Source organism: Chrysemys picta, chromosome 17 (genome assembly GCF_011386835.1).
Source record: "Chrysemys picta bellii isolate R12L10 chromosome 17, ASM1138683v2, whole genome shotgun sequence".
NCBI classification, from domain to species: Eukaryota; Metazoa; Chordata; order Testudines; family Emydidae; genus Chrysemys; species Chrysemys picta.
Genome location: NC_088807.1, coordinates 22,128,538 through 22,154,143, shown reverse-complemented (window position 1 = coordinate 22,154,143; position 25,606 = coordinate 22,128,538). Strand labels below are relative to the sequence as shown.

Genomic DNA, 25,606 nt, shown 5'->3' with positions numbered 1-25,606 from the left:
CTGTATGAGCGGTGCCCATCCGACCTGAGGCTGTGGTTGGTGGACAGAAAGCCAGAGAACCCGCGACACGCAGGGCGGCTGGCCGATGAGTTTGTAAAGAGCCGGTCACGGGGTGGCAGGGAGGAGCCCCAAAGGAGCAGGCCCGCCGCGATGCAGAGAGTCACCCTGGGACCTCCCAAAGGGGGAATATGGGGAATCCCCTCCCACGGGGAATGCCCAGCGTCAGGGACAACCGACCGGCTCGAGGGGACCCACGGGACATGAGCTGCTATTACTGCGGCCGAAGAGGCCACGTTCAGGCCCAGTGCCCCAAGCTCAAGGACAGACTGAGCAGACCGAACCCGCACCGGGTTAACTTGGTAGAGGCCCAGACGGACGAGGGGCAGGCTTCTCACGCAAGAGGGGCTGGCAGCTTATCAACTGCTCAAGAGAGCGAAGGGCCCCAGGCCAGCTTCTCTGGGGGGCCAGATGCTCCGGATTCAAAGTTCTCCGTTTACAGGGTTGGCGCGGGGCTGTCCCTGCGGAGCGAGTGCCTTGTTCCCCTGGAGGTGGATGGGAAGAAAGTTTATGGATACTGGGACACGGGCGCAGAGGTGACACTGGCCCGGCCCGAGGTGGTGGCCCCAGATCGGGTGGTGCCCAACACCTTCCTGATCCTGACCGGGGTGGGCGGGACCCCATTCAAGGTCCCCATAGCGAGGGTACACCTGAAATGGGGGGCCAAGGAGGGCCCCAAGGACGTGGGAGTGCACCACCATTTGCCCACTGAGGTGTTGATGGGGGGGACCTAGAGGACTGGCCAAGCAGCCCCCAGACCACCTTAGTCGTGACCCGTAGCCAGAGCCGGCGAGGGGCACTACGCCCTGACCTTGGGAAGGATGTCACACCGGAGGCACCGAACCCTTCCCGGGTGGGGAGGGAACACCCAAGGACAGGCCTCGGGGTGGCTGGGGCTTCCGACCCAGCCGACGAGAGGGAGCAGGTCCCCATCCTTTCCCCAGCCGCCGAGTTCCAGGCCGAGTTGCAGAAGAACCCCTCCCTGCGGAAGCTAAGGGGCCTGGCTGACCTCAGTGTGGTACAGACCATGATGAGAGGATGCAAGGAGAGGTTCCTGTGGGAGAAGGGGTTCCTGTACCGAGAGTGGGCTCCCCCAGGGGAAGTGGAGTCGTGGGGGATCAGGAGGCAGCTGGTGGTTCCCCAGAAGTTTCGCCACAAGCTACTGTACCTGGCCCATGACATCCCTCTCGCAGGGCACCAGGGGATCCGGCGCACCAGGCAGAGGCTGCTACAGAACTTTTACTGGCCCGGGGTCTTCACCAACGTCCGGCAGTACTGCCGATCCTGTGACCCCTGCCAGAGGGTGGGGAAGGCCCGGGACAAGGGGAAAGCAGCATTGAGACCTTTGCCCATCATAGAGGAGCCTTTCCAGAAGGTGGCCATGGACATAGTGGGATCTATCAGCAAGACGACCCGGTCGGGGAAGAAATACATCCTGGTGGTGGTAGATTTCGCCACCCACTACCCCCAGGCAGTGCCCTTATCGTCCATCGAAGCAGACACTGTGGCAGATGCGCTGCTGACCATTTTCAGCCGAGTGGGGTTCCCCAAGGAAGTCTTGACGGACCAAGGGTCCAACTTCATGTCGGCCCTACTCCGGTGCTTGTGGGAGAGCTGTGGGGTCCGGCACAACTGGGCCTCAGCATATCACCCCCAATCCAACGGGCTGGTGGAGAGGTTAAATGGGACGCTAAAAATGATGCTGAAAACATTTATGAATCAGCACCCGCAGGACTGGGACAAGTACTTTTCTCACCTGCTGTTTGTGTACAGGGAGGTACCCCAGGAGTCTACCGGGTTTTCGCCTTTCGAACTGCTATATGGAAGGCGGGTAAGGGGGCCCCTGGACCTGATGAGAGACGAATGGGAGGGGAAGGCCACTCCTGAGGGAGAGTCGGTGGTGGAGTATGTCCTGACCTTCCGGGAACGACTTGCCGAGCTCATGGGCCTGGCCAGGGAGAATCTGGCCAGAGCCCAGAGGAAGCAGAAGGTCTGGTATGACCGCACAGCACGGGCCCGCGCCTTCGCCACGGGGGATCAGGTGATGGTCCTCATCCCCGTGAGGAAAAACAAACTCCAGGCCGCCTGGGAAGGGCCCTTCAAGGTTGTCAAGCAACTAAACGAGGTAAACTATGTGGTGAAACTGTCGAACCGGGCACACCACCACCGGGTGTACCATGTGAATATGATGAAGCCATATTATGACAGGGGGAATGTGGTGTTGGCCGTGTGTGGACATTGGGAGGGGCAGGGAGATGACCCTTTAGTAGATCTATTCCCTGGGACAAGAGCTGGCTTCCCCCTGGAAGCAATTCCCCTCTCTGATCGGCTAACCCCTGCCCAGCGAGCTGAGATCGGAGGGGTGCTGCATCTGTACCAACAGCTGTTTTCCAACCAGCCTGGACGCACTAATCTGACTGTCCACCGGGTGCAGACAGGATCGCACCCGCCTATAAAATGCTCCCCCTTCCGAGTCACAGGGAAAACTGCTCAGGACCTGGAAAGAGAGGTCAATGACATGCTGGCTTTGGGGGTGATCCAGCCGTCTTCCAGCCCTTGGGCCTCGCCGGTGGTGCTGGTCCCCAAAAAGGACGGGTCGATCCGGTTCTGTGTGGACTATCGGAAGCTCAATGCCATCACTGTAGCCGATGCCTACCCCATGCCCAGGCCGGACGAGCTCCTAGACAAGCTGGGAGGTGCTCGGTACCTTACCACCATGGATCTTACAAAGGGCTATTGGCAAGTGCCGCTGGATGCAGATGCCAGGCTGAAATCGGCCTTTGTCACCCCTCTGGGGCTCTGAGTTCCTGACCCTGCCCTTCGGCCTCAAGGGAGCGCCGGCCACCTTCCAGCGCCTGGTGGATCAGCTACTGAGGGGGATGGAGAGTTTTGCCGTGGCGTATATCGATGACATCTGTGTCTTTAGCCAGACCTGGGAGGACCACATGTCCCAGGTTAGACAAGTGCTGGACCGACTCCAGGAGGCTGGGCTGACCGTAAAACTGGAGAAGTGCAAGGTGGGGATGGCTGAGGTATCCTACCTAGGGCACCGGGTGGGAAGCGGCTGCCTAAAGCCGGAACCAGCCAAAGTGGAGGTGATCAGAGACTGGCCCGCTCCTCAAACCAAAAAGCAGGTCCAAGCCTTTATTGGGATGGCGGGGTACTATCGAAGGTTCATGCCCCACTTTAGTGCCATAGCCGCCCCCATCACTGAGCTGTGCAAGAAGGGGAAGCCAGACAAGGTGGTCTGGACCGAGGAGTGCCAGGAGGCTCTCCGGGCGCTGAAGGAGGCTCTGGTCAATGGCCCAGTTCTGGCAAACCCAGACTTTGACAAGCCCTTTATGGTGTTCACCGATGCCTCAGACACGGGACTGGGGGCGGTGTTAATGCAGGAGGATGAAAAGGGGGAGAGACACCCCATCGTGTACCTGAGCAAGAAGTTGCTACCCCGGGAGCAGAACTACGTGGCCATCGAGAAGGAATGCCTGGCCATGGTGTGGGCCCTCAAGAAACTAGAGCCATATCTCTTTGGGCGTCACTTCACCGTGCACACCGACCACTCTCCCCTGACCTGGCTGCACCAGATGAAAGGAGCCAACGCCAAGCTCCTGAGATGGAGCCTGCTCCTGCACGATTATGACATGGACGTGGTCCATGTGAAGGGACGTGACAACCTGATAGCGGACGCATTGTCCCGGAGAGGGAGCCCTGAACTTCCCCAGGTCACTGGTCAGAGTGACCCCGCTCAGTTCAGTCTCGAAGGGGGGAGAGATGTGACGGAGCAGGGAGCAGGCAGATTTGACCTGGGAATGTTGCAGGGGGATTGCAGTGGGGATGTGGGACTTCCCTTGAAGGAAGCTACCTGAGCTGTAACCTGAGCCAGGAACGGGGGTGGGGAGAATTAACACCTTCTGCCCGGGAGACTGAACAAAGGAGAGGAGGAGCTGGGGGGAGGGGTAAGAGAGGAGCAGCAGGAGGAGTTTGTTTTTAGTTTTCGGTTTGGGCTGGGTGGTGCAACGCAGGGAACCCCAAGCTGGGGTCTAAGCTCCCTGAACCTCCCAGAGGGACCTAATTGAGGGGTCTGGTCGTACCTACACGCTCTGCTTGAGACTGTGTTCCTGTCCTTAAATAAACCTTCTGCTTTACTGGCTGGTTGAGAGTCACAGTGAATCTCAGGAAGAGGGGTGCAGGGCCCTGACTCCCCCACACTCCGCAACATGACCACATTCTGCTGTGAACCCTGGCAGAAATCGGGGTGGGGGGGGCATGTGACCCTGTGTCTTCTTGCCTCCTCCCACGTGTTGCCTCGGGAAGACACGGTGCCAGGTACCAGGAGAGGCAGGTCCGTCCCCGGGGGCCCAGCCAGGCATGGAGGGAGGAGAGCGCTGGGCAGGGAGGTTCCGGTCAGTCAGTCACCCCCACCTTGTGTGAGAGAGGGGTACAGGAGTGTGTGTGGGTGTGTGTGTAAAACCTCCCCCGTAGAGGGGGGGATAGGGGTGTATATATCACCCCTCCCAATTTGAATTGTAAAGCCTTAAAGATAAGAAGGTAAATACAAAGAATCCAACTATGCAGAATTTCTTATTAACAGGAGCTCAGTCAACTTAATGTTAATTAGGATGTTTTTACTGCGTAGCTGTGACGTTATTGACATAAACTGGGACCGTATAGATCATTGTTGCAACCAAGGTCCTGTAGTGGCACCCAAATCTTGTATAAAGGGGGTCAAATGGGGTGTCTAGGACAAGGTTATGGTTTACTGGTTATGATTATGCTGTCTAGATGTGTGTATCAGTTTTGTAGTTGAAGTTATGAATATTGGCTCTATACTGTCTGTATGGCAAACTTATGCTATGCTTCTGGGTGACATCCCAGACAAGCTGAGATTAGCTCTGCCTAGCCTGCTTGATGGCCCATTAAGGACCATCAGCTATACAATGGACCCATTGAGAGAAGGCAGATACGCCTTGTACCTCAGCGAAGTATGCAGGGACTGGCCCATGTGACTCCAGACTCCATGTTGCTGTAATCTTCCACAGTAAGAACAAAGAGGTGATCTTACACCTGGAAAAGACTATATAAGGCTGATGCCTGATCTCCATCTTGTCTTCAATCCTGCTTCTTACCTCTGGAGGAACTTTGCTACAAGCCGAAGCTTTGAACAAAGGACTGAGGACCCATCCCAGCGGGGGATGTATTCCAGAGACTTGATTTGAACCTGCAGTTTATTCCATCGCTGCTGCAAGCCTGAACCAAGAACTTTGCCATTACTGTATGTAATTGATTCCATTTAACCAATTCTAACTCTCATCTCTATCTTTTTCCTTTTATGAATAAACCTTTAGATTTTAGATTCTAAAGGATCGGCAACAGCGTGATTTGTGGGTAAGATCTGATTTGTATATTGACCTGGGTCTGGGGCTTGGTCCTTTGGGATCAGGAGAACCTTTTTCTTTTACTGGGGTATTGGTTTTCATAACCATTTGTCCCCATAACGAGTGGTACTGGTGGTAATACTGGGAAACTGGAGTATCTAAGGAGATTGCTTGTGAGACTTGCAGTTAGCCAGTGGGGTGAGACTGGAGTCCTCTTAGTCTGGCTGGTGGTTTGCCTTAGAGGTGGAAAAAACCCCAGCCTTGGGCTGTAACTGCCCTATTTGAGCAATTTGTCCTGAGTTGGCACTCTCAGTTGGGTTCCGCCAGAACCGCATTGTCACAGTGGCGTAGTCGTGCTTGGATCCACAGAACCAGGTCAATTAAGCTTTGGGTCAGAACCCCACGCTATCCAAATTTGAATTTTGGGATTGAGAGTTTTGTTGGTTAAAGAGCTGCTGCAATGGCTGAGCAAAGAGCATATGAGGGACTTGGGAAAAAAGCCCTGGAAAATTTGTGTTCAGAAAAGAGGATAAGCTTTAGAAAGAAAGCTACAAAGGAAGAATTGAGAAATCTGCTAATAGCCAGTGATCAGGGGGCAAGAGCACAGCCCTTACCTGAGGCTGCAGAAGATGCAGAAAAAATTAGGATGCAAAGGGTGACAAGTCAACTGCAATTTGAGCATGAACAGAAGCTGGCAGATCTTCGATTGCTGGAGAAGCACAAAATAGCAGAGTTAGAAAGAGAGAGAGAGAAAGAGGCTGCTGAGAGAGAGAAAGAGGCTGCTGAGAGAGAGAAAGAGGCTGATCAAAGAAAGAAGGAGGCTGAAGAGAGAGCCCGTAAGGGGCGTCTAGAGCTGCTCGCTGCTGAGCAGGAGACTCACAGGATGGAACAGGAGACTCACAAGATGGAACAGGAGACGGCCAGACTTCAGCTCCAAGTAATGGAAGAGCGGAGAAAGTCATCCCCACCTGGTACTCCACTTCCCCCCCGCCATGAGAAAAACTGGGAAAGGATGTGTCCCATTTACAATGATACTGAGGATATAGAGGAGTTTTTGTCTACCTTTGAACGCCTCTGCAATCTGTACCAGATCCCTGAGGGTCAGCGAATGCCTGTCCTGCTAACCAGACTGACTGGAAAAGCCAGGGAGGTGTTTAATGACTTGGGGGAACAAGAAGCGTTAAATTATGAGCGGTTTAAGGATTCTGTGTTAAGGCGATTCAAGGTTACTCCTGAATCTTACAGAGTTAAGTTTAGAGAGTTTAAAATGTCTAAGGATTGTACTTTTGTAGAATGTGCTCATAAGCTGATGGGTTTTGTTAAAAAGTGGGTTATGGGAGCCAAGGTTCATGGGAGTTTTGAAAAACTGCTGGACTTAATAACTTTGGAACAGTTCTTAGACATTGTGCCTGACAATGTGAGAGCAGCTGTGTGTGACAGGGACCCTGAGTCAGTCCTACGGGCAGCAGAGATTGCCGATGCCCATACCCAAAACAGGGCTCGAGAAGGGTGTAAAACCCCGGGGAAAACTGATCACCAGTCTCCCCAGTTCAAGAGGAGGGAAGGATTTAAAAATAAACCTGACTCTTCTAAAGGAGTTCAAGGGGGCCCGGAGGGTAGGAACTCGCATCCCCAGCAGGTTACATGCTATCGCTGTGGTATGCTGGGCCACATGAGACCAGACTGCCCGACACTGAAGGGCAGCCCAAAACCAGCAACCCCAAATGCCACGGCCAATGCTAACCCTGTTGTTGTAAACTCACAGGCAAGCCACACAGAGCCCAGCATTGGTGCCCTGTGTGCAAATGCTGTTTCTGTTGTCTCTGAAGGATTTGACCTTAAAACTCACATTAAAGCTAAATATGGGGGAAATAATGCAGAGTTTATTAGCAGTGCAGAAGTGAATGGAGTGAGGTGTATGGCATGGAGGGACACCGCAGCAGATATTACTCTGGTTAAAGCAAGTCTTGTCAGGAAGGAAGATTATTTGCCAGGCGAAGATGTAACTGTTGTAGCCTTATCTAAGTATTTTGTCAGGGTGCCTTTGGCTAAAATCCACCTGAAATGGAAGGGATTGGAGGGCACCATGGTTGTGGGAGTAAAAGACATAATCCCTAAGGATATTATGATTGGAAATGATATTAAAGCTATGGTCAGTCAAGTTAATACAAACCAGGCACAAGAGAGGATTGATCCTAAGGTTGTGCCTATGGAGGGTTTCTCCAAAAGTTTGTCTTTGGAAAGTAGCTGTTTGGCTGTGAATGAAGTTTCTGAATGTCTATCTAATGTCTCAGAAGTAAATCTGGAATTAGATCAAGCGAAGGGAGAGGAGAACAAGGAGATTTTGGATGAGCCTAGGCAGTCTTGTGAGCTGATGGCTTTATCTAGTCAGCAGTTTGGGAAGGCAAGGAGAGTGGAAGATGAGTGCCCTTATACCTTATCTGTTTCCTGTGCGAAGAACAGTGACAGTGAAGGAAATGTGCCTGTGTCTGTCAGGGGTGTTGACTTGCCTATGGAGGAAGCTACCCCAGTCTCCAAGCAGTTGTCTGTGAACAGCCCGGTGTGCTGGGACAAGGGAAATGAAATCCCAAACAGTATGTCTAGTAAAGGAAAATGCGTCTCCAACTCTTTTTTGTCTGTGGAGCAGACAGAAGGTGCCTTTCGGCCTGTGATGGTTGAGAGTAATTTAGTTGTCTCAGAGTTGGTTCTGGATTCAACCAAAGCCCAGGAAGGGAATGGTCCTAAGTTTGCATCTGCTGGGGAGAATGGCCCCGTAACTAGGTTGCATCCAGTTAGTGGCTTAGCAAAATCCCAGAGACCAAACAGTTCTGGTGCTTGTATTTGGCCTGTTGCTCATGTGTGGTTGGAGAAGGGTGTAACAACTCTGTCTGATCAGGGTGATACCCTAGCCAGGGCACAAGGAGAGCAGAAAGGTAATTTGGTTGTGTTACCTACGGACAGTTTAACAACTTGTAGCAAAAAGGAAAAAATTCCTAAGCTTGTGTGTGGCAAAGAGAAGGGAAGTATTTCTAACCTTTTATCTAGGAAGTCTATGGGTTCGCCTGAAAGGGGATTGTGTAGAGATCTGCCTGATGGGCCAAAGGTGATCCTGAATGTAAGTAAGACCCAGACAGAGTCTGTTGTTGCTCAGGAAAGTGTGCCTTTAGAGCAAGCCCTAGGTGAAGAGGGTAAGGGCAGAATTTCTGTGAGGGGTGAATTGCTGCTTAGAAAAGCTCCTGGAGAAAGGAATCCTCATGGTACTCGGTGCAGGCAGTTCCCTGCAATTGAAGGGTGTGAGAGTGATTTAATCAAGGAAGTTTCAGTTCCTAGCAGCCAAAAATTGTCTGTTGTGAAGGGATCCACTAACTTTCCTTGTAAAAGATCCAGTGTGGGTAGCTTTGAGAAGGTCTCAGAGGAAGTAAAAGTTGTTAAGGGATTGAGGCATCCCTATAACCAAGTGGCTGTGTGGGGCCAACTTGTTGGGGAGACAATGGTGTTGGAACAGGAATGTCTCCTTTCTGATTCTTTAAATGAGCAGTTTGTGCTTCAGGGTTTGAGGACAGATTTGGTTACTGATGTGTCAGAGCAGAGCAGTTTTATGGCTAAATGCTTGAGGATGCGGGGGAGAGGAAGCAAACTCTCACCCGCAGACTTTTTGGATTTGTGTGGTATCTCTTTAAGACAGAGTCCAGCCTTGGGGATGATAGCAGTTACGAATATGAAAACTGGTGGACTGGCTCTGGTCTGGGGTAGTGCAAATTACTTGCCTGGCTGGGAAAGGAAGGACTTGCTAATAGCTGTTAGCACAGAGGGCCCACCCCATCAGCCAGTGAATTCTGTTAAGCAAGAGAAATCAGGGTTTGATCCTGCAGGACAAGGAGGAAAGAGAAAACTGAATTTTGCAAAGGGAAGCCACAGGTTAACCCTAAAATGCCCAAACTCCAATGGTATTGAGCCAAAGGGGTGGCATGACAAACATGACTGTAGATGGACACTTGCAATGAACTTGTTGTTATTGCTAAATTTTGTAATTAATGTGTTGCTATTGCCACAAACGGTAAAAATATACAATGTGCCTAATCTTTTGGAGAATTCATTGAACATGTTAAAAGGAATACATGAAAACACACGTTATGTTAAAAGGCCTTGTTACACTGGGGTTTCACAGGCAATGCATATAAACAATATGGGAACTTTTCACAGGGGAGAGGACATTCCAGACCTAATGTGCTGTATGAAAAGGAAGACTGAGGCACACTACCATATTGCTTTCATGGCTAAATGCCAAGATTCCTGGACTATGAAGAACATTAATATCTGCATTTATTCGATGTTAATTGGGTTCCAAACATTGGCCCGAGCTTGTATGGATAAAGTAGCAGTTTTCTTTAGCTCTTGGCAAGATCACATGGCACATACAGGAACCATGCTGCCAGAGCAGATCCAATCCACTATTGTTCTAACTAAATGTTACCTTGAGTTTGTAAAGAGGTTCAATCATGTTATTGAACATGACTTTGATGAACCATTTCTGTTATACACTGGTATGGCTTCTAACCCAATACTAGCTGTAGTGAGACAGAACCCAGGATGGGGAGCTCTTGGGATGCAGTCAATGATGTTTGTGTCATCCCTTCCTGCATCAATTTTGCGTTGGGGGTGTGACGTTATTGACATAAACTGGGACCGTATAGATCATTGTTGCAACCAAGGTCCTGTAGTGGCACCCAAATCTTGTATAAAGGGGGTCAAATGGGGTGTCTAGGACAAGGTTATGGTTTACTGGTTATGATTATGCTGTCTAGATGTGTGTATCAGTTTTGTAGTTGAAGTTATGAATATTGGCTCTATACTGTCTGTATGGCAAACTTATGCTATGCTTCTGGGTGACATCCCAGACAAGCTGAGATTAGCTCTGCCTAGCCTGCTTGATGGCCCATTAAGGACCATCAGCTATACAATGGACCCATTGAGAGAAGGCAGATACGCCTTGTACCTCAGCGAAGTATGCAGGGACTGGCCCATGTGACTCCAGACTCCATGTTGCTGTAATCTTCCACAGTAAGAACAAAGAGGTGATCTTACACCTGGAAAAGACTATATAAGGCTGATGCCTGATCTCCATCTTGTCTTCAATCCTGCTTCTTACCTCTGGAGGAACTTTGCTACAAGCCGAAGCTTTGAACAAAGGACTGAGGACCCATCCCAGCGGGGGATGTATTCCAGAGACTTGATTTGAACCTGCAGTTTATTCCATCGCTGCTGCAAGCCTGAACCAAGAACTTTGCCATTACTGTATGTAATTGATTCCATTTAACCAATTCTAACTCTCATCTCTATCTTTTTCCTTTTATGAATAAACCTTTAGATTTTAGATTCTAAAGGATCGGCAACAGCGTGATTTGTGGGTAAGATCTGATTTGTATATTGACCTGGGTCTGGGGCTTGGTCCTTTGGGATCAGGAGAACCTTTTTCTTTTACTGGGGTATTGGTTTTCATAACCATTTGTCCCCATAACGAGTGGTACTGGTGGTAATACTGGGAAACTGGAGTATCTAAGGAGATTGCTTGTGAGACTTGCAGTTAGCCAGTGGGGTGAGACTGGAGTCCTCTTAGTCTGGCTGGTGGTTTGCCTTAGAGGTGGAAAAAACCCCAGCCTTGGGCTGTAACTGCCCTATTTGAGCAATTTGTCCTGAGTTGGCACTCTCAGTTGGGTTCCGCCAGAACCGCATTGTCACAGTAGCTCTGATTGATTGCCATTGAACTCGCTTGAATACAAGTAATTTTACCAGGTGTCCCATATTCAGCATAGGGAAATATGATCACCTCCTGGTGGGCTGAGATCAGAAGAACCCAGCCCAGCCCCCAGTGCAGTCAGGGATGACTCCGGATTGACCCTGGGGGGCTGAGATCAGAACCCAGCCCACAGGTTCCCTGTGGATGCAGTGAGGTGTCTGTTAGCCCTGGCGCTGTCCCTGGGGCTGGGCGCTAAGGGCAGGTTACAGACACCCGGGGAGGGGTTTGTGTCTCCCCATCTAACTCCTGTTTGTGTTTGAACACAGAGCTCCCTGCGCCCAGACCCTCCATCTCCGTCAGCCCCAGCGGGGTGATCACCCAGGGGGGAGCCGTCACTATCCGCTGTCAGTGTCGGTGTGGGGCCAGGAGGTTATTTCTGTATAAAGGTGGAATCAAAATCAAGGAGCTGGATGCTGCTGGGGACAGGGGTGAATTCATCATCCCCAGCGCCAGACGGGCAGACGCAGGGTTCTATACATGTCGATCTCGCTCCAGATCGGAGCCGCCCAACTGGTCAGATCCCAGTGACATCGTGCAGATCATTGTAGCAGGTGAGAGGCCCGGCTCAGTGTCCCGGCTCCCAGCCCCACACCCAGCCACACCCTCGGGGGGGGGGGGGGCTCCAGGCAGATGGGAAACTCCTTGGGGTGTCACTTAACCTGCCTGTGCCTCCATTTCCCCTTGTATGAATGGGGATATAGAGTCACTCTGCACCTTGTGTCTGGTTAGATCCTGGGCGTAGCTCCCAGGAATCTCTGGGATCTCGGAGAGGTTCCTCTGGCTGGGTTTTCTCCCAGGGGCCCCGTCTCTGGGACTGTGCGGCGAGGACGGGGCGCAGTGACTGTGCCGGGGTCTGTCTCACGGCCTGTCTCCTTCTCACTGCAGAGCTCAGCTACCCCAAACCCTCCATCTCCCTGAGCCCCAGCGGGGGGGTCGCCCCAGGGGGAGCCGTGACCATCCGGTGTCAGGGTCGGCACCAGAACATGAGGTTCCATCTGTACAAAGATGGGAACCCGAACGCGCTGCAGGACGCGAAGCCTGCTGGGGACCTGGCTGAGTTTCTCATTCGCAACGTGAGCCGGAGAGACGCAGGGAGCTACAGCTGCTATTATTACCGACATTGGTACCAGTTCATCTGGTCACATCCCAGTGACCCCGTGGAGCTGGTGGTAGCAGGTGAGTGGCCCGGCTCAGTATCCCCACCCCCAGCCCCACCCCCAGCCAGATCCTCAGGGGCAGGGCCATGTGCAAGGGGGCCAAGCAGGCTCAGGGGCCCCCAGAATCCGTGGGGCTGGAGCTCAGAACTCCTCCGGGGAGCAGAGCCAGCTCCTCTGGCTGCGGGGGGCACACAAAGTGTCTCTCCAAAAGCGGCCACATTTTTATTCCTGTTCATGCCCCTGATCAGGGGGTCTCTGCGCCAATGGGACGCTCAGAGCCAGGCTCTGCCCTGAGCCCTGGGCCCAGCAGAGGGGACGCCCGGCTGGGGGTAGGGACGGAATCACTGGTGGGTTCCCCATCAAGGGGGCAGCAGCAGCTGCTGCTGTTTCGAGGCAGAGGGAGGGGGGATCCCTGCCCCAGGGGAGCTGCAGAGCAGGGGCCTTTCCCAGGGGGATGCTGCCCCGGCCTTCCCCACTCCAGGGACACACCGAGGAATTGGGGCCCAGGGGCTGCCCAGCCGGCCCCGCCCCCAGCCTGTGCCTGCATTCCAGGGCTGGCTGTGTGATGCCCACCGGGGCTGGGGGCTGTCGGGTTAAAGAGCAGCGGGAGCTGCACACGTTGGCTGCTCAGAAGCAGCCTGGGAACAACAGCTGTGGGGAGACCCCCAAGGATTCCCGGGCAGCGGAAGTGGGGGGAGCTCGAGCCTGGGGGGGAATTTTTTGTGGTGGGGAGAGAAAGAAAACAGCAGGAGACAGCAGCCAGCAGCTCCTCCCCCACCCCCAGCGCTCCTGGTAGAAATGTCTGGTAGAGTTTGGAGGGAGGCTGCCCAGCGCCAGGAGAGACACCAGCAGCCAGCGAGGTAACAACCAGCACCAGAAATGCAGGGACCCAGCGAGCGGGAGCCAGTGGAAAGGGACCCGGTGGCCGAGCTGTGTCATCGAAGGGGCCAGGCACAGAGCTGGCAGGGAGAAAGTCCCGTTGAGAAGGGACAGAGATGGCAGGAACAGGAGGAGGCAGACAGAGGAAACAGAGGCATGAGGGGGAAAGTTAAAGGAAGAAGTGGGCAGTGAAACACAAAGAAAAAAGAGTCTCTAAGTTACCAAAGCAATTGTTAGAAAACCGCAGGAGAAGTAAAGCACGAATGAAACGTGACAGAAACCAGCTGTGAGCAAAGAGAAACGGGCTGAAGAAATGAGGAGGAAGTGAGCTGGAGCGAAAGTAAAACTAATAGTACGGACAAAACATCCGCCCAGAACCTTCAGGGGCAGTGACAGGAGGAAAGAAATTGTCCGAGAGCAAAGGGACTCTAGAAAAAGCAGCGGAGGGACAGTTGTTCGATTGAGAAGCCGACCCATCGCCTGGAGAAATAGCTGCAGGTATCTGAGCTGGAACTCAGAGCAGCAAACAGAGACGGCGCAAGGGGATGGCTCCAGACACAACAAACCAGCCTAAGAACAGAGAAGCCGCGAAGGGACCGTAGAGCGGTGGGTTCTGGCCTAGTGCCTTGGACGTTCTAACGCCAGATCCTGGTGCTCCAGGAATGTAAATTGTTGCCCAGGAAGTGGGTTGAATTCAGCCAATGTCAGTTACTGTCCAGGCGAGCTCAGCAATAGTTCCCAGTGTGACCCTACCCAGCAGTTCCTGCTACACCAGCGAACTCTGATTCACTTGTGATCATTCCCCACTGAACTGATTTCTCCTTCCCCAGCTGATGGAGATAAAACACAATTGGCCTCTAGGTCCCCTCGGCCTCTCCTTGCCCTGCCCCAGCCACCCCTCCATGGGCTCCTTGCAGATGGATCCGCGCCGTTCCCCTGCTGAGCGTGGGGGACCCCGTGTCTCTTGTGTCACTAGCCCAGCTCTCTCGGTCTTGGATTCGGGGGGAAAGCATCCAGGAGACTCTCCCTGCAGGTTCCTGTTTCGGCCTCGTCACTGGGCCCGGGCTGTGGGGACGGGACGCAGTGACCGTGCCGGGGTCTGTGTCTCACGGCCCGTCTCCTCCTGCCTGCAGAGCCCGGCTACCCCAAACCCAACATCTCCCTGCACCCCAGCGGGGGGGGGGGGTCGCCCTGGGGGGAGCCGTGACCGTCCAATGTGAGTGTCAGTGTCAGGGAACGAGGGTCCTTCTGCATAAAGCTGGAGACCCAGATGCACAGCGCGCCACGGAGCACACTGGGGAAGTGGTTGAGTTTCCCATCTGCAACGTGAGCTGGGTAGATGCAGGGAACTACAGCTGCCGATATAGCACCAAGTGAGACCCACCTGTCTGGTTGCAGCCCAGCAACCTCGTGGAGCTGGTGGTAGCAGGTGAGGGGCCTGGCTCAGCGTTCCCCCTCCCAGCCCCACACCCAGCTGGGGCCTCAGGGGGTCTCAGAGCGAGTCTGGGCTGTCGGTATTAGCGCCCCCTGGTTTGATACAGCCCCGTTTGGCAGACAAGCTCCCCTGTAGCTCTATAGACACAGGGACGTTCCTCCTCCCAAATAGGGACAGCTGCGCCCAGACCTGCTCCGCAGTGACTCCAGGTGTGAATGGCACCTGGCTGGGGCAGGGACCGTCTCTGTGTCGTGTGTCTGTACAGCTCCGAGCACACGGGGAGCTGGCCCAGGACAGGGCTCCAGGCAGTACTGGGTTTACAATGGCACCACTGGTGCCATGGCGCCAGGGCCAGGCTCCAAAGTGTACCCAGCCTGGCCCGCTCTGCTTGGGCTGCAGTCCAAGGCCCCGCCAGCTCTTCTCTGCCCCCCACCTCTGTCCCACACCCACTGGCAGCCAAGCTCCCCCCGCCCCACGTCTTTGTCGCCTCCTCCCCCAGCGTGCCGCATTCCCGCTCCTCCCCCTCCCTCCCAGCGCTTTCCCCACCACCAAACAGCTGTTTGCCGGCGCTCCGGGAGGGAGGGTGTGACGAAGTGGGAATGTTCTTAATGTTTTCTTTGAATACTGGGTGGGTGCCTGTGACGCAGCAGGGAGAGGGGAGTATTGACCGGGGAAGGTTGCAGGGGAGTTGTACTGGGACTGTCTGCATTGGAGATGAGAGACTATCCTTGAGGCCAGGTACCCGAGCATGTAACATGAGAACCCAGGAGCGGGGTTGGAGCCAGGTGACACCTTTGCCTGGGAAATGGACAAAGGCTGGGGGAGGAGCTGGGGGGAGGCTGGGTGAGTCGGCTGGAGCTGGCTGGGAAAATGGAGGGGAGCCCAGACGGGGCTCTGGCCTCCCTGGCCCCCCATCAAGATGGACCTGACTGAGGGCGTCCTATGGTCTGTACCTGCAAGACCTGCCTGGGACTGTGTTACTGTCGTCTAAATAAACCTTCTGCTTTCCTGGCTGGCTGAGAGTCATGGTGAATCGTAGGAAGCCGGGGGTGCAGGGTCTTGTGTCCCCCCTCTCTCCATGACAGAGGGGGAGGAGTGGGGTCGCAGCATACTCAGGGGAGGAGGCAAAGAAGAGGCGGCAGGGGGTCCTCGGGGCAGGGGGTGGAATCGGGGCAGGGCAGAGCAAAGGCAGGCCCCCGCACTCCCCCTACACATACCCCCCTGCCCCTGCCGTGAGCCGCTGATCAGTTGGCAAGAGCAAATGGGATAAATGCCCGTTTTTGTCAAAAAAGTCAGAGCTTAAAAAGGGAACTGTCCTGGCCAAATGGGGACATATGGTCCCCTAGCTCCAGGCAAGTGGAGGGTCTGCGTGTGGGGCTGCTGGGCAGAGCAGTTCCGGGGGATACTGGGCATAGGGAGTCGGGGGCTGTGTGGCACAACATGTGGTCTCACCCCCGAGGAGAAGGGGCAGGCTGGCAGCTCAGGGCTGGGCTGGCCAGTATGCGTCTGGCAACTGCCGGTGTGTATACGGTGCCCTTGCACTAGGCTGGGTGGAGCAGGGCCAGCCCCACCATGCTATGCCCCATTGCCCCTGGCTGGCCCCTCGCTCTGGGGACCGACCCCCCTGCGTCATGCTCCTTTGCCCCCTGGGGGCCCACAAATATGTTTGGCACTGGGCACACAAAAGGTTAATCCGGCAGTGCCATGGGGAGCTTCAGAGCAGGGGACCCAGAATGCTGAGTTATCGCTGGTTCTATTCCCGGAGGGGGAACCGACCCAACCCAGCCTGGATCTGAGCCCTTTGTCTCCTCGCAGCCCAGCGACCCCGGGCAACTGGTGGGTTCAGATGAGGGGCCCAGCTCAGTATCCCCACTCCCAGCCCCACCCCCATCTGGACGCTTAGGGGCTCAGCACTTATGGCACACTCAGAGCCAGGCTCTGCCCTGAGCCCTGGGCCCAGAGTTGGGGACATCCGGCCGGGGAGCAGCCACTGGAGATTCAGGGCTGAGGGAGGGGGGATCCCTGCCCCCAGGGGGAGCTGCAGAACAGGGGGACTTTTGCCTGGGGATGTTCCCCTGGACTCCCCCTGCTCTGGGGATGCACAGAGGAGTCGGGGCACAGGGGCTGCCCAGACAGCACCGGCCCTGGCCATAAAAATCTCCCTCCCCCCACCCAGAATGACCCTGAGGATAGATGCTGAGTTGCGGGGTAGGGGTGGGGCGATCGCTGAGCTGGAGTTTCAGCCCCTCCCCCTGCACTGATGGACTCTTGTTCTTTCCTGCAGGGGGAACCGCCCCGACACAGCCTGAAGCGGCACCGAATCCCACCCGCCCAGGCAGTGCGGGGCCAGGTACCGGGGCCGGGGGGAATCTATTGAGTCACAGACTATGGGGCAGCTTCCCCCAGTGGTTGCCCGGGGGAGAGACAGAGGCTGTTCTCAGGGGCAGTGACTCCCCCCCGCGGATGGATTTGGGAGGGGAGCGAAGCCTCCTGCTCAGACACGAACCCACCGCTAATGGGGCAGCCAGAGGCTTCCTCTGGGGGCAGCTGGGCCCATCAGTGGCCACAGGCAGGGTGTGGGGAGCTGGAGCTCCCTGCGAAGCAGCCAGGAGCAGCCAGCATGGGAGGCGGGATACCGGGCTAGATGGGCCCCTTGGCCAGAGATGGTGCGGTCAGACCTGGCTGGTGCCATTGCACCATATGGGAGGGGACTGGAAATGATGGCCAGGGTGGATCAGACAGCGCCCCATAGCGCTGCGCTAGTGGGGCCAGCCCCGACTGATGGGGAGAGAGCCCCCTACCGAGCCCCCGCCCTGCAACCCAGCACTCCCTAATACAACCAATCCCCCCAGTCTTGCTGGCTCTGACCCCACTTGATTCCCTGGGCCCCCCAAAATCCTCCCCATAGAATTTTCTTCTGCCTGCGTCCTGCGGTGTCCCAGCCCCTTGGGCGCCGCCTGGGGTGGGAGGGGCTGTGGGGGGAACAGACCAGCCGCTCCCGGCACTCACGGCTGCTGCTGTTTCCCAGGCGGATCGGAATCGCCGGCACCTCCGGGTCTGACCAGCTCCATCATCGCCGGGGTGAGCGCGGCATCTGCTGTCCTCCTCCTCCTTGTGGTCTTCGTGTGCTTCAGAATAACCCGAGCCAGTAAGTGCCTTGCCCAGCGAGGGAAGGGTTAAACCTGCCGCTAAGCAGGGTGGGATGGGGTCACAGCTTGGATGGGGGACTGTGCTGGGAAAGCCAAGGAGCAGGGGGCTCAGCAGGGGGCGCTGTTCCATGTGTAATCCCTGTACACACAACGGTGCCACCCCAGAGGTGGCCACATCTCAGTGCCGGGCGAAAGGTCCCTGTATAATCAGCCGCCGGCACCGTGCTTCTCCGGTACATGGGATGACAGAGGAGCCGAACGGCCTGGATCAGGTTCATTATAAGGAGTCACTAACGAGGGAGGATTGGGGACAGGAAAAGCCCCCCGAGTTAATCTGCCCCTCCCCCCGGTGCATGCTCTGGTGTTGTGCTGCCCCCTGTTGGTCCGGGCCACCCCAGCAGGGATCCAGGCTCAGCAGCAGAGGGGAGCCCCCCAAACCCCCCATTCCTGCTGCCCTGTGGGGGTGAGTGGCCGGGTGCTGGGACCGGGGGATCCCGATCGGCTCATGGGGGATTCTGGTTTGTTTCCCTCTGCAGGAAAAGGAGCCGCACCGAGACCGAGCAGGTAGGAACCCAGCTCCTCCCCCTTCCCGATCGACCTGCCGGGGTCATAGGGCTCCTGGGTTCTGTCCCAGCTCGGGGAGGGGGGTGGGGTCTAGTGGCTAGAGCAGGGTGGGGTGGGGGTGGGTCTGGTGGTTGGGGCAGGAGGCTTAGGGAACTGGGTTCAATGTGAGGCAGGATGGGAGGGCTCTCTGGGTGTGTTGAGGAATCTCCCCCGCGGGTGGGGGGATATGACATTTACAAGGGGATTTTCTCTTTTAGCACCAGCCCTATGGGGGTGTTGAAGACCCCAGCTCAGCAAGACCCCGTTTGTGAGTAACACACCCAAGGGGGTACCAGGGTGGGGCAGGACCCTGTGGAGAGGGAGCTTGTGGGGACTCCACCCATATGGGGCGGGGCCTGATTTACAGCTGCTGCCGGGCGGGACTAAGGAGAGGGTCCCAGAGGTAGCTGGTGTCAGCTGAGAGTGTTGGACTCCCAGGAGCTCCCTGGGGCCACCCTCCCTTCCCGCTCTGGTTCCCCATCCACTCCCGGCTCCCAGCCCCCTGCTCTAACCACTAGTCTAGACCCCACTCTCCTCCCGAGCCAGGGCGAAAACACAGGAGTTCTGACTCCCAGCCCCCCCCCCCCCCGCTGTAACCCGCAGACATCTCTGTGCCTCAGTTTTCCTCTCTGTAACACGGGACTAATGACCCTGGCCCATGCTGTGGGGCAGGGGAGGGGTGGCTGTGCCAGGCTCTGAGCCCCCTGGCTGGACAGAGGGGTCGGAGCTGGGTGTGGGGTTCTGCTCTGGGCCGGCCGGGGGTGCAGCTCAGCGGGTGTCTCTGTTCCACAGATGCCTCCATCGACGAAGGGAAAGAGCCGCAGACCCTGGTAAGTGTCCCCTGTTCCCCCATGGGGCCTGCCCCCCAACCCTGACTTTCATGGGCCCCGGCAGCCCCCTCCCCCCTTCCCAGCCTTTCCTGGCACACTCAGTGGTTTAGGGTGGGGCTTGGGCTTCTGGAAGGGGGGTCAACTTATGGGATCACCGTGTGTGTGTGTGTGTGTGTGTGTGTGTGTGTGTGTGTGTGTGTGTGTGGATTCACACCCCAGTCACTCTCTCCCCCGCCAGCCCCAGGAGCCCGACCCCGGCGCCGAGGGACTCACCTACGCCGAGCTGGACAGCCAGGCGCTGCAGGCCAAGCGGGGGCGCCTGGCCCCTGCCCCCGAGCCCGCCCAGCCCAGCGTGTACGCCGCGATCAACGTGAACCAGGGGGCCCCACAGTGAGAGTCCCCCGCAGCCATGGGGCGCCGGCCCCCAGGGGGCGACAGACTCACCCCCCTGCAGCGCCAGCCCTGAGAACTGCTTCTAAGGAAGATTTAGGGGGGACGCTGCCCTCCCCCCACTACAGCCCCATCCCATGGAGCTGCTGTCCCCCTGCCCCACCCAGACCCAAATGTAGGGGCCGGTGTGGGGGGCTCAGCACTGGGAGGGGGAGGGGGATGTGCCAAGGTGGCTGTTTATATTATTTTGCATCCTGTTAATATCCAGTTTTGTAATAAACACAGAACCACAAACCAGCCCAACCTGGGCACTCCAGGACCCCCTGTGCCCGTGCCGGGAATGTGTGTAACACCTGGGGGAGATGGGGTTGGGGTGTGGGCTGATTATACAGGGATCTCTTGCCCACTGCTGGGATGCAGCCACCTCTGGGGTGGGGCACTGGTTATACAGGGACCCCTCGCTCAGCACTGGGTTGCAGCCCCTCTGGGGAAGGGCATCAGTTGTCCAGGATGCTGGGGTTCACACCCTGACTCTGGGTGAAGCTGCAGAAGGGTCTGATGCCCGTAACCAATTGGCGCCGGCTGTTTACATCCCCCCATGGGGTCCTCCCTTCCCTGCTGTGCTGGGGGATCCATCACCGTGAGCCGGGGGGGGCAAAGGGGAAGTGATCCCTGGGCGGTGCCCGTACGAGAGATCAGGGGGGCATCACCCTGTGATCCCGATGTTCCCCTCCTCGGGACCCCAGGCCAGACAACGTGGGCACAGGGAGAGCCTCACAGCTAAACCCCACCTTGGAACTTACCTGCAAGGGCCCCGGGCCCTGCCCCCAGGCCCTGCCTCTGGGATGACATGGGAATCGCCACTCACTGGGAGCAGTGCGGGGGCTAGGACACAAAGCGGAGCAGTTCTGAATCCCCCCTGCAAGGGGTGGGGGGGCTGTTTTCCACAGAATGAGGCTTTCTTGCTGTTCAGCGGTGTGTGGAGGAGGAGTCCCTTCAGCTCCACCATCCTGGCCCCTGCACAAGATGCTCCCCCTCCTCCCCCGAGATCCTGGCCCCTGCAGCCTCCGGACCCACAGATTGGCCTGGAGAGACACGACTGACCCACGTCCATCCGCCCTGGGTGCTCAGACATTGGCCATCTCCCCATTCCCTCAGTTTCCCTTAACTCCTGCTTAACGAGCCCCCCCCCCCCCGAGCCTGCTAGTCCCCACCTGTGACACTCTGAACCTTGGGGTGGGGACACTCTGCACCCCCATGTTCATCCTTGTAAAATGATTGTGTGGTATCCAATGCAAAGTTTGTCATGTCGGGTGTCTTTGGAAGGCTCATGATGCACTGAGCATTGTTCTTGTAGTGATGTTATAGGTTGTAATTTCATGTATATAGTTATGAGGCTGAAAATGTGTCCTCATGGCTTAAAACAAGCCCTGTCAAAAACTCTCCAGGAGCAGAGGGGCAGTTCACACCTCATCAGGACATGTGTGGGACCAACCCAGCACAGCCTCACAGGAACAAAGGACACTGGCCTAGGCAGCAACAAAGGATCTGTTGGACTCTCCATGAGTCACCCCCCTTCCCTTGGTCAGTTTGGGACTGCGATGAGGTAATGCTCACCTGACTCTGAAGGGAAGAGGGAAGAAAGGACATGATAAAAAGGAGAGACGTTTGCCATGCTCTTCCTCTCTCTTCCACCTCCATCTACAGACACCACCACCCAGCGACTGAAGCGCTGATTGAAGGGGAGAGCCTGGCTGAAGGGCAACCAGCCAGCCTGTGGTGAGAAACATCTACGTTTGTAAGGGCACTGAAAGTGTTAAGATCAGCTTAGAATGCGTTTTGCTTTTATTTCATTTGAGCAAATCCGACTTGTTGTGCTATGATGTATAATTACTTAAAATCCATCTTTTGTAGTTAATAAATGTGTTGGTTTGTTCTACCGGAAGCAGCGTGTTTGGCATGAAGCATGTCAGACTCCCCTGGGGAGAACAAGCCTGGTACATGTCAATTTCTTCGTTAAATAGATGAACTCAGAGAAGCTTGCAGCGTCCAGCGGGCAGAACTGGGCACTGCCGGACGGAGGTTCCTAGGGGTGTGTCTGGGACCGGAGATATCGGCTAGTGTCAGTCGATTGCACAATCCAAGCAGCGGCTGCCCAAAGTGCTCACTCCCGGAGCTGGGAGCAGCTCACGTGCCAGAGGCTGTGGGGGAACAGCCCGGGAGTGGGGGTGTCACAGCGGAGCAGGGGGAGGCTGGATCCCAGAGTCAAGGGCTGGAGTGACCGAGCAGATCACCGGTCCGGATAACACCAGGGGAACATCACACACCCCTGGCTCTGGGAGGGGAATGGGGTATCTCCTTGTTCCAGGGCCGGTGAATGGCTCTCTCAGGGGGGGTGGTCAATGGGACACAGGGTCTTACCCCTTTGGGGGGCACTGGCTTTGATCCAGCCCAAGGCAGGGGCACAAGAAGACTCAACTATCCTTCACCAGTGGGTGGGGGTCCTGTATCCCTTTGCCCCTCCCCACCCATGTCCTATTTCCATGAGCTCAGGAAGTTTCTGCCAAAGGTGCAAAATGCTGTGGGTGTGGGTGGGGTGGGGGGGGAGAGAACGCAGAAGTGGAAGGACGGAGGAATAGAGGCTGTCAAGGACACAGAAGAGTCACCTGCTCTCTTCCCGATCTGCATGTACAAGGGGGAGGGGAGAAATCTATTCATCCCCACACACCCCTTCTATCTATCTATCCCCATCCACCCTATCTATCTATCCACCCCCTATATCTATCTATCTTCTTCCCCCCAACCCCACTCACTCCCTTTTCAGCCTTCACCCCCATCCACCTCCCCTTGACTCTGATAATTTTTCGCAGCTGGAGTTTCATAAATAATCAGATGCCCTCACCCTCTCACGCTACCCACACGGGTCCCTGGCTTTGGGTTGAATGTATTCGGGCGTCTCCAGGAGTGTTTTGGGTTCTTTCTCTGCGCTTCTTTCTGATGCTTCAGCAGCGACCGACGGCATCAGATGAATTCCAGTCTGGGGGGAGGGCAGGGGTGGAGCGCGGTCCGGAGAAGGGACTGGGGCCAGTTAAAGCGCCTCTTGGCTGGAAAGAGTGAAACTGGAGATCAAGAGCACTGGGGAGCTGCTCTGCGCTGTGGTCTGTTACCATCCCAACCAGGAAACATTCACCCCCCTGGGCATCTGGGCTCATTGAATCCAGTGAAATGATGGCCAATTGCCCCGCGCCCCATTCCCTGCCCCCCTGAGCCAGCCAATCCCTGCCCTGGGGCCGGATGGGAGCGGCGCCCCCTAGAGGGGACAGGCCCTGTGTCCCATTCCCTGCCCCCCTAAGCCAGCCAATCCCTGCCCTGGGGCCGGATGGGAGCGGCGCCCCCTAGAGGGGAAAGGCCCCGGGCCCCATTCCCTGCCCCCCTGAGCCAGCCAGTCCCTGCCCTGGGGCTGGATGGGAGCCGGCGCTCCCTAGAGGGGAAAGGCCCCGCGCCCCATTCCCTGCCCCCCTGAGCCAGCCAGTCCCTGCCCTGGGGCTGGATGGGAGCCGGCGCTCCCTAGAGGGGAAAGGCCCCGCGCCCCATTCCCTGCCCCCCTGAGCCAGCCAGTCCCTGCCCTGGGGCCGGGTGGGGGTCGGCGCCCCCTAGAGGGGAAAGGCCCCGGGCCCCATTCCCCTTCAAACAGGAGTGGGGTCTGCAGGGCAGCAGCGTGCGCATCCTGCCCACAACACACAGTGACCTGCCGAGTCAAGCGCAGTTGGCACAGAGCTGGGTGGGGGGAGGGGACACCCCGTCACGGGGAGGGGGCAGCCCTGCAGGGGGTCCATGGGGTCGGAAGGGGAACTGCAGCTGAGACCAGAGCCAAGGGGATTACTTGGGGGGAGGCGATGTACTCTGTGTGTGTCCTGCTGCCCCCGGAGACTGTGATCAGAACTGCCCCCACTCTGGGTGTGTGTGTGATGGACTCCCAGGCCCTGGGCTCTCTCGGCTCCGTACGGCCCCTGGGAGACCCCCCTTTGGTGTGACAGCCCCCCCCCCCCCGAGGGGCGCACTCGCTCTCCGGGGTTAGGCCCTCTGGCCCCGCGGCCTCCTGGGGCCACACCTCTGAGCCTCCAGCCTCACTAGCTCTCTCTGGGTGCTCCCTTGGAGGGGTCCCCACACTCTGACCCCCCAGGGCTGCCACCCCCAGAGGGAGCGATGCCCCTGATCTCCAGCCAGCGTAAAACAGGAGGTTTATTGTACGGCCGAACCCAGCCCAGGCAGTTCTCAGGGGCTCGGGCCTGGCCCGTCTCAGCACCGTCCAGCCGGGTCTGTCCCAATCCAGGTGGGCTCCGGCTGCTCTTTGTCCCCAGCCCAGAGCGAGCTGCTTCCACTCGATCATCCGATATCACCTCCCCACAGCCCCTCCTCCACCCTGTGTCTTCATTCTGGGCAAACAGGTCACCGGGGTCCTCTCTCCTCAGCCCTTTGTCCTCCCACTGGCCAGAACCGGCTGGCGGCCAAGCTGGGGTGGGCCCCTTAGACACCAGGTCACCAGTTGTTCGGGTTCCCCATCTCCAGGCTGTTGTCTGGGGTTCCGGCTGCCAGGCGAGGTCACACCTGGTCCTCTGCACCAACCAACCCTCGCCCACCACCTTGTTACACATGCAGTGCACAGGGAAACTGAGGCACACACAGTATTCATGCAAAACACTACGAAAATCCCCCGCTTCGTGACAGTGTGTCCCTGCTGCCCCCTGGTGGCTGGGCTCAGATCTACTCTGTGTGTGTGTGTGTGAATTGGCATGTCTGTGAGCTTGGGCTCACTTTGACCAGCGACTCTGGTTTGGCGCGTGGGGTTTCGGTGTCCCAAATTACTCAGCTGCGGCAGTAACTGGACAGCCGTGCCCCTTCCCTCCCCCGCCCTCTGACAAACATGCGGCGGGGCGGGGCGGGGGGGCGGAGGGGCGCTGGTGAAGAATCACCTGAACGGATCTGGAGCTCCCAGGCCAAAAGGGCCGATGTGATCCTGGGATGTCTAAATCTCAAGGAGGAGCAGAGAGGTGATTTCCCCTCAGGATCTGGCCCTGGGGCGACTGCTGCCGGGATCCCGTGTCCCGTTCTGGTGCCACCATTCAAGAAGGAGGTCGATCTATTGGCGAATGGTCAGAGAAGAGCCACGCGGATGATAAAGGGTTAGAAAACCTGCCTGAGAGCGAGAGACGCCAGGAGCTCCAGCTGTTTCGCTGAACAGAGAAAAAGTCCAGGGGTGACTTGATCCCAGTCTATCGGTACCTACGTGGGGAACAAAGATTTAATAACCGGCTTTTCAGTCTAGCAGAGGAAGGGCTAACACGATCCGAGGGCTGGACGTTGAAGCTAAGACTGGAAATAACGTATGTTTTTAACGGAGAAAACAATTGACCAAGGGTGGGGGTGGATTCTCCATCCCCAACAGCATTTCAAGCAAGTTCGGATTTGTTCTAAAAGGTCTGCGCTAGGAATTATTTCGGGGCAGTTCTCTGGCCTGCGTTATACAGGAGATCACATTACGTGATCAAAGTGGTCCCGTCTGGGCTGAGAATCTAGGAATCTGTGACCCTCTGCCTAGCTCCAGGCCGAAGGGGGCGCTCTCCGCCCCAGCATGGCTTCCCCCAGGGGCATTGATCCATGGCTTTCACAGCATTGCCAAGTCTGGGGGATTTTATTCCAAGTCTTGCCATTTTTGCTACTTCCCTTAAAGCTTCCAGCTCTTGCTGCCACAGGGGTTATGGGACATTTTTGTTTGCAAGAACCATCAGTTTCTAGCATTCCTGGTTGAGTGGGGAAGTTGGCAAATGTGGGGATCAAAAGAAAATAAAACACAAAAAACAAATCGACAACATAAAAAAACCCTAACAGAAGGCAAATTAAAAGACCCTGCTTTTGAAACGAATCTCACAATTT

General features: G+C 56.4%; 2 protein-coding genes across 2 annotated transcripts in view; both read left to right on the top strand.

Moving 5' to 3' along the window:
• The window catches only part of LOC135976219 (immunoglobulin superfamily member 1-like), a 42,861-nt gene that overhangs the window by 4,685 nt on the left and 12,570 nt on the right, over positions 1-25,606 (top strand). Inside the window, exons 3-4 of the mRNA XM_065570965.1 lie at positions 11,496-11,780; positions 12,115-12,405. Coding sequence (XP_065427037.1) covers positions 11,496-11,780; positions 12,115-12,405 — 576 coding nt within the window. The remainder of the gene's footprint in view (positions 1-11,495; positions 11,781-12,114; positions 12,406-25,606) is intronic.
• LOC101937995 (uncharacterized) lies at positions 15,551-21,613 on the top strand. Its single transcript, XM_065571726.1, has 6 exons — positions 15,551-17,050; positions 17,729-17,848; positions 18,386-18,413; positions 18,671-18,720; positions 19,245-19,282; positions 19,521-21,613. Exons 1-6 carry the CDS (start codon positions 16,894-16,896, stop codon positions 19,674-19,676), a joined length of 549 nt encoding a protein of 182 aa, XP_065427798.1. The 5' UTR covers positions 15,551-16,893; the 3' UTR covers positions 19,677-21,613.

Coding starts and splice junctions, on each gene's coding strand:
- LOC101937995 (XM_065571726.1), top strand. CDS start 16,894: ATGCTGAGTTGCGGGGTAGGGGTGGGGCGATCGCTGAGCTGGAGTTTC. Junction 17,051..17,728: donor CCCAGGCAGTGCGGGGCCAG/GTACCGGGGCCG, acceptor GCTGTTTCCCAG/GCGGATCGGAATCGCCGGCA. Junction 19,283..19,520: donor GGAAAGAGCCGCAGACCCTG/GTAAGTGTCCCC, acceptor CTCCCCCGCCAG/CCCCAGGAGCCCGACCCCGG.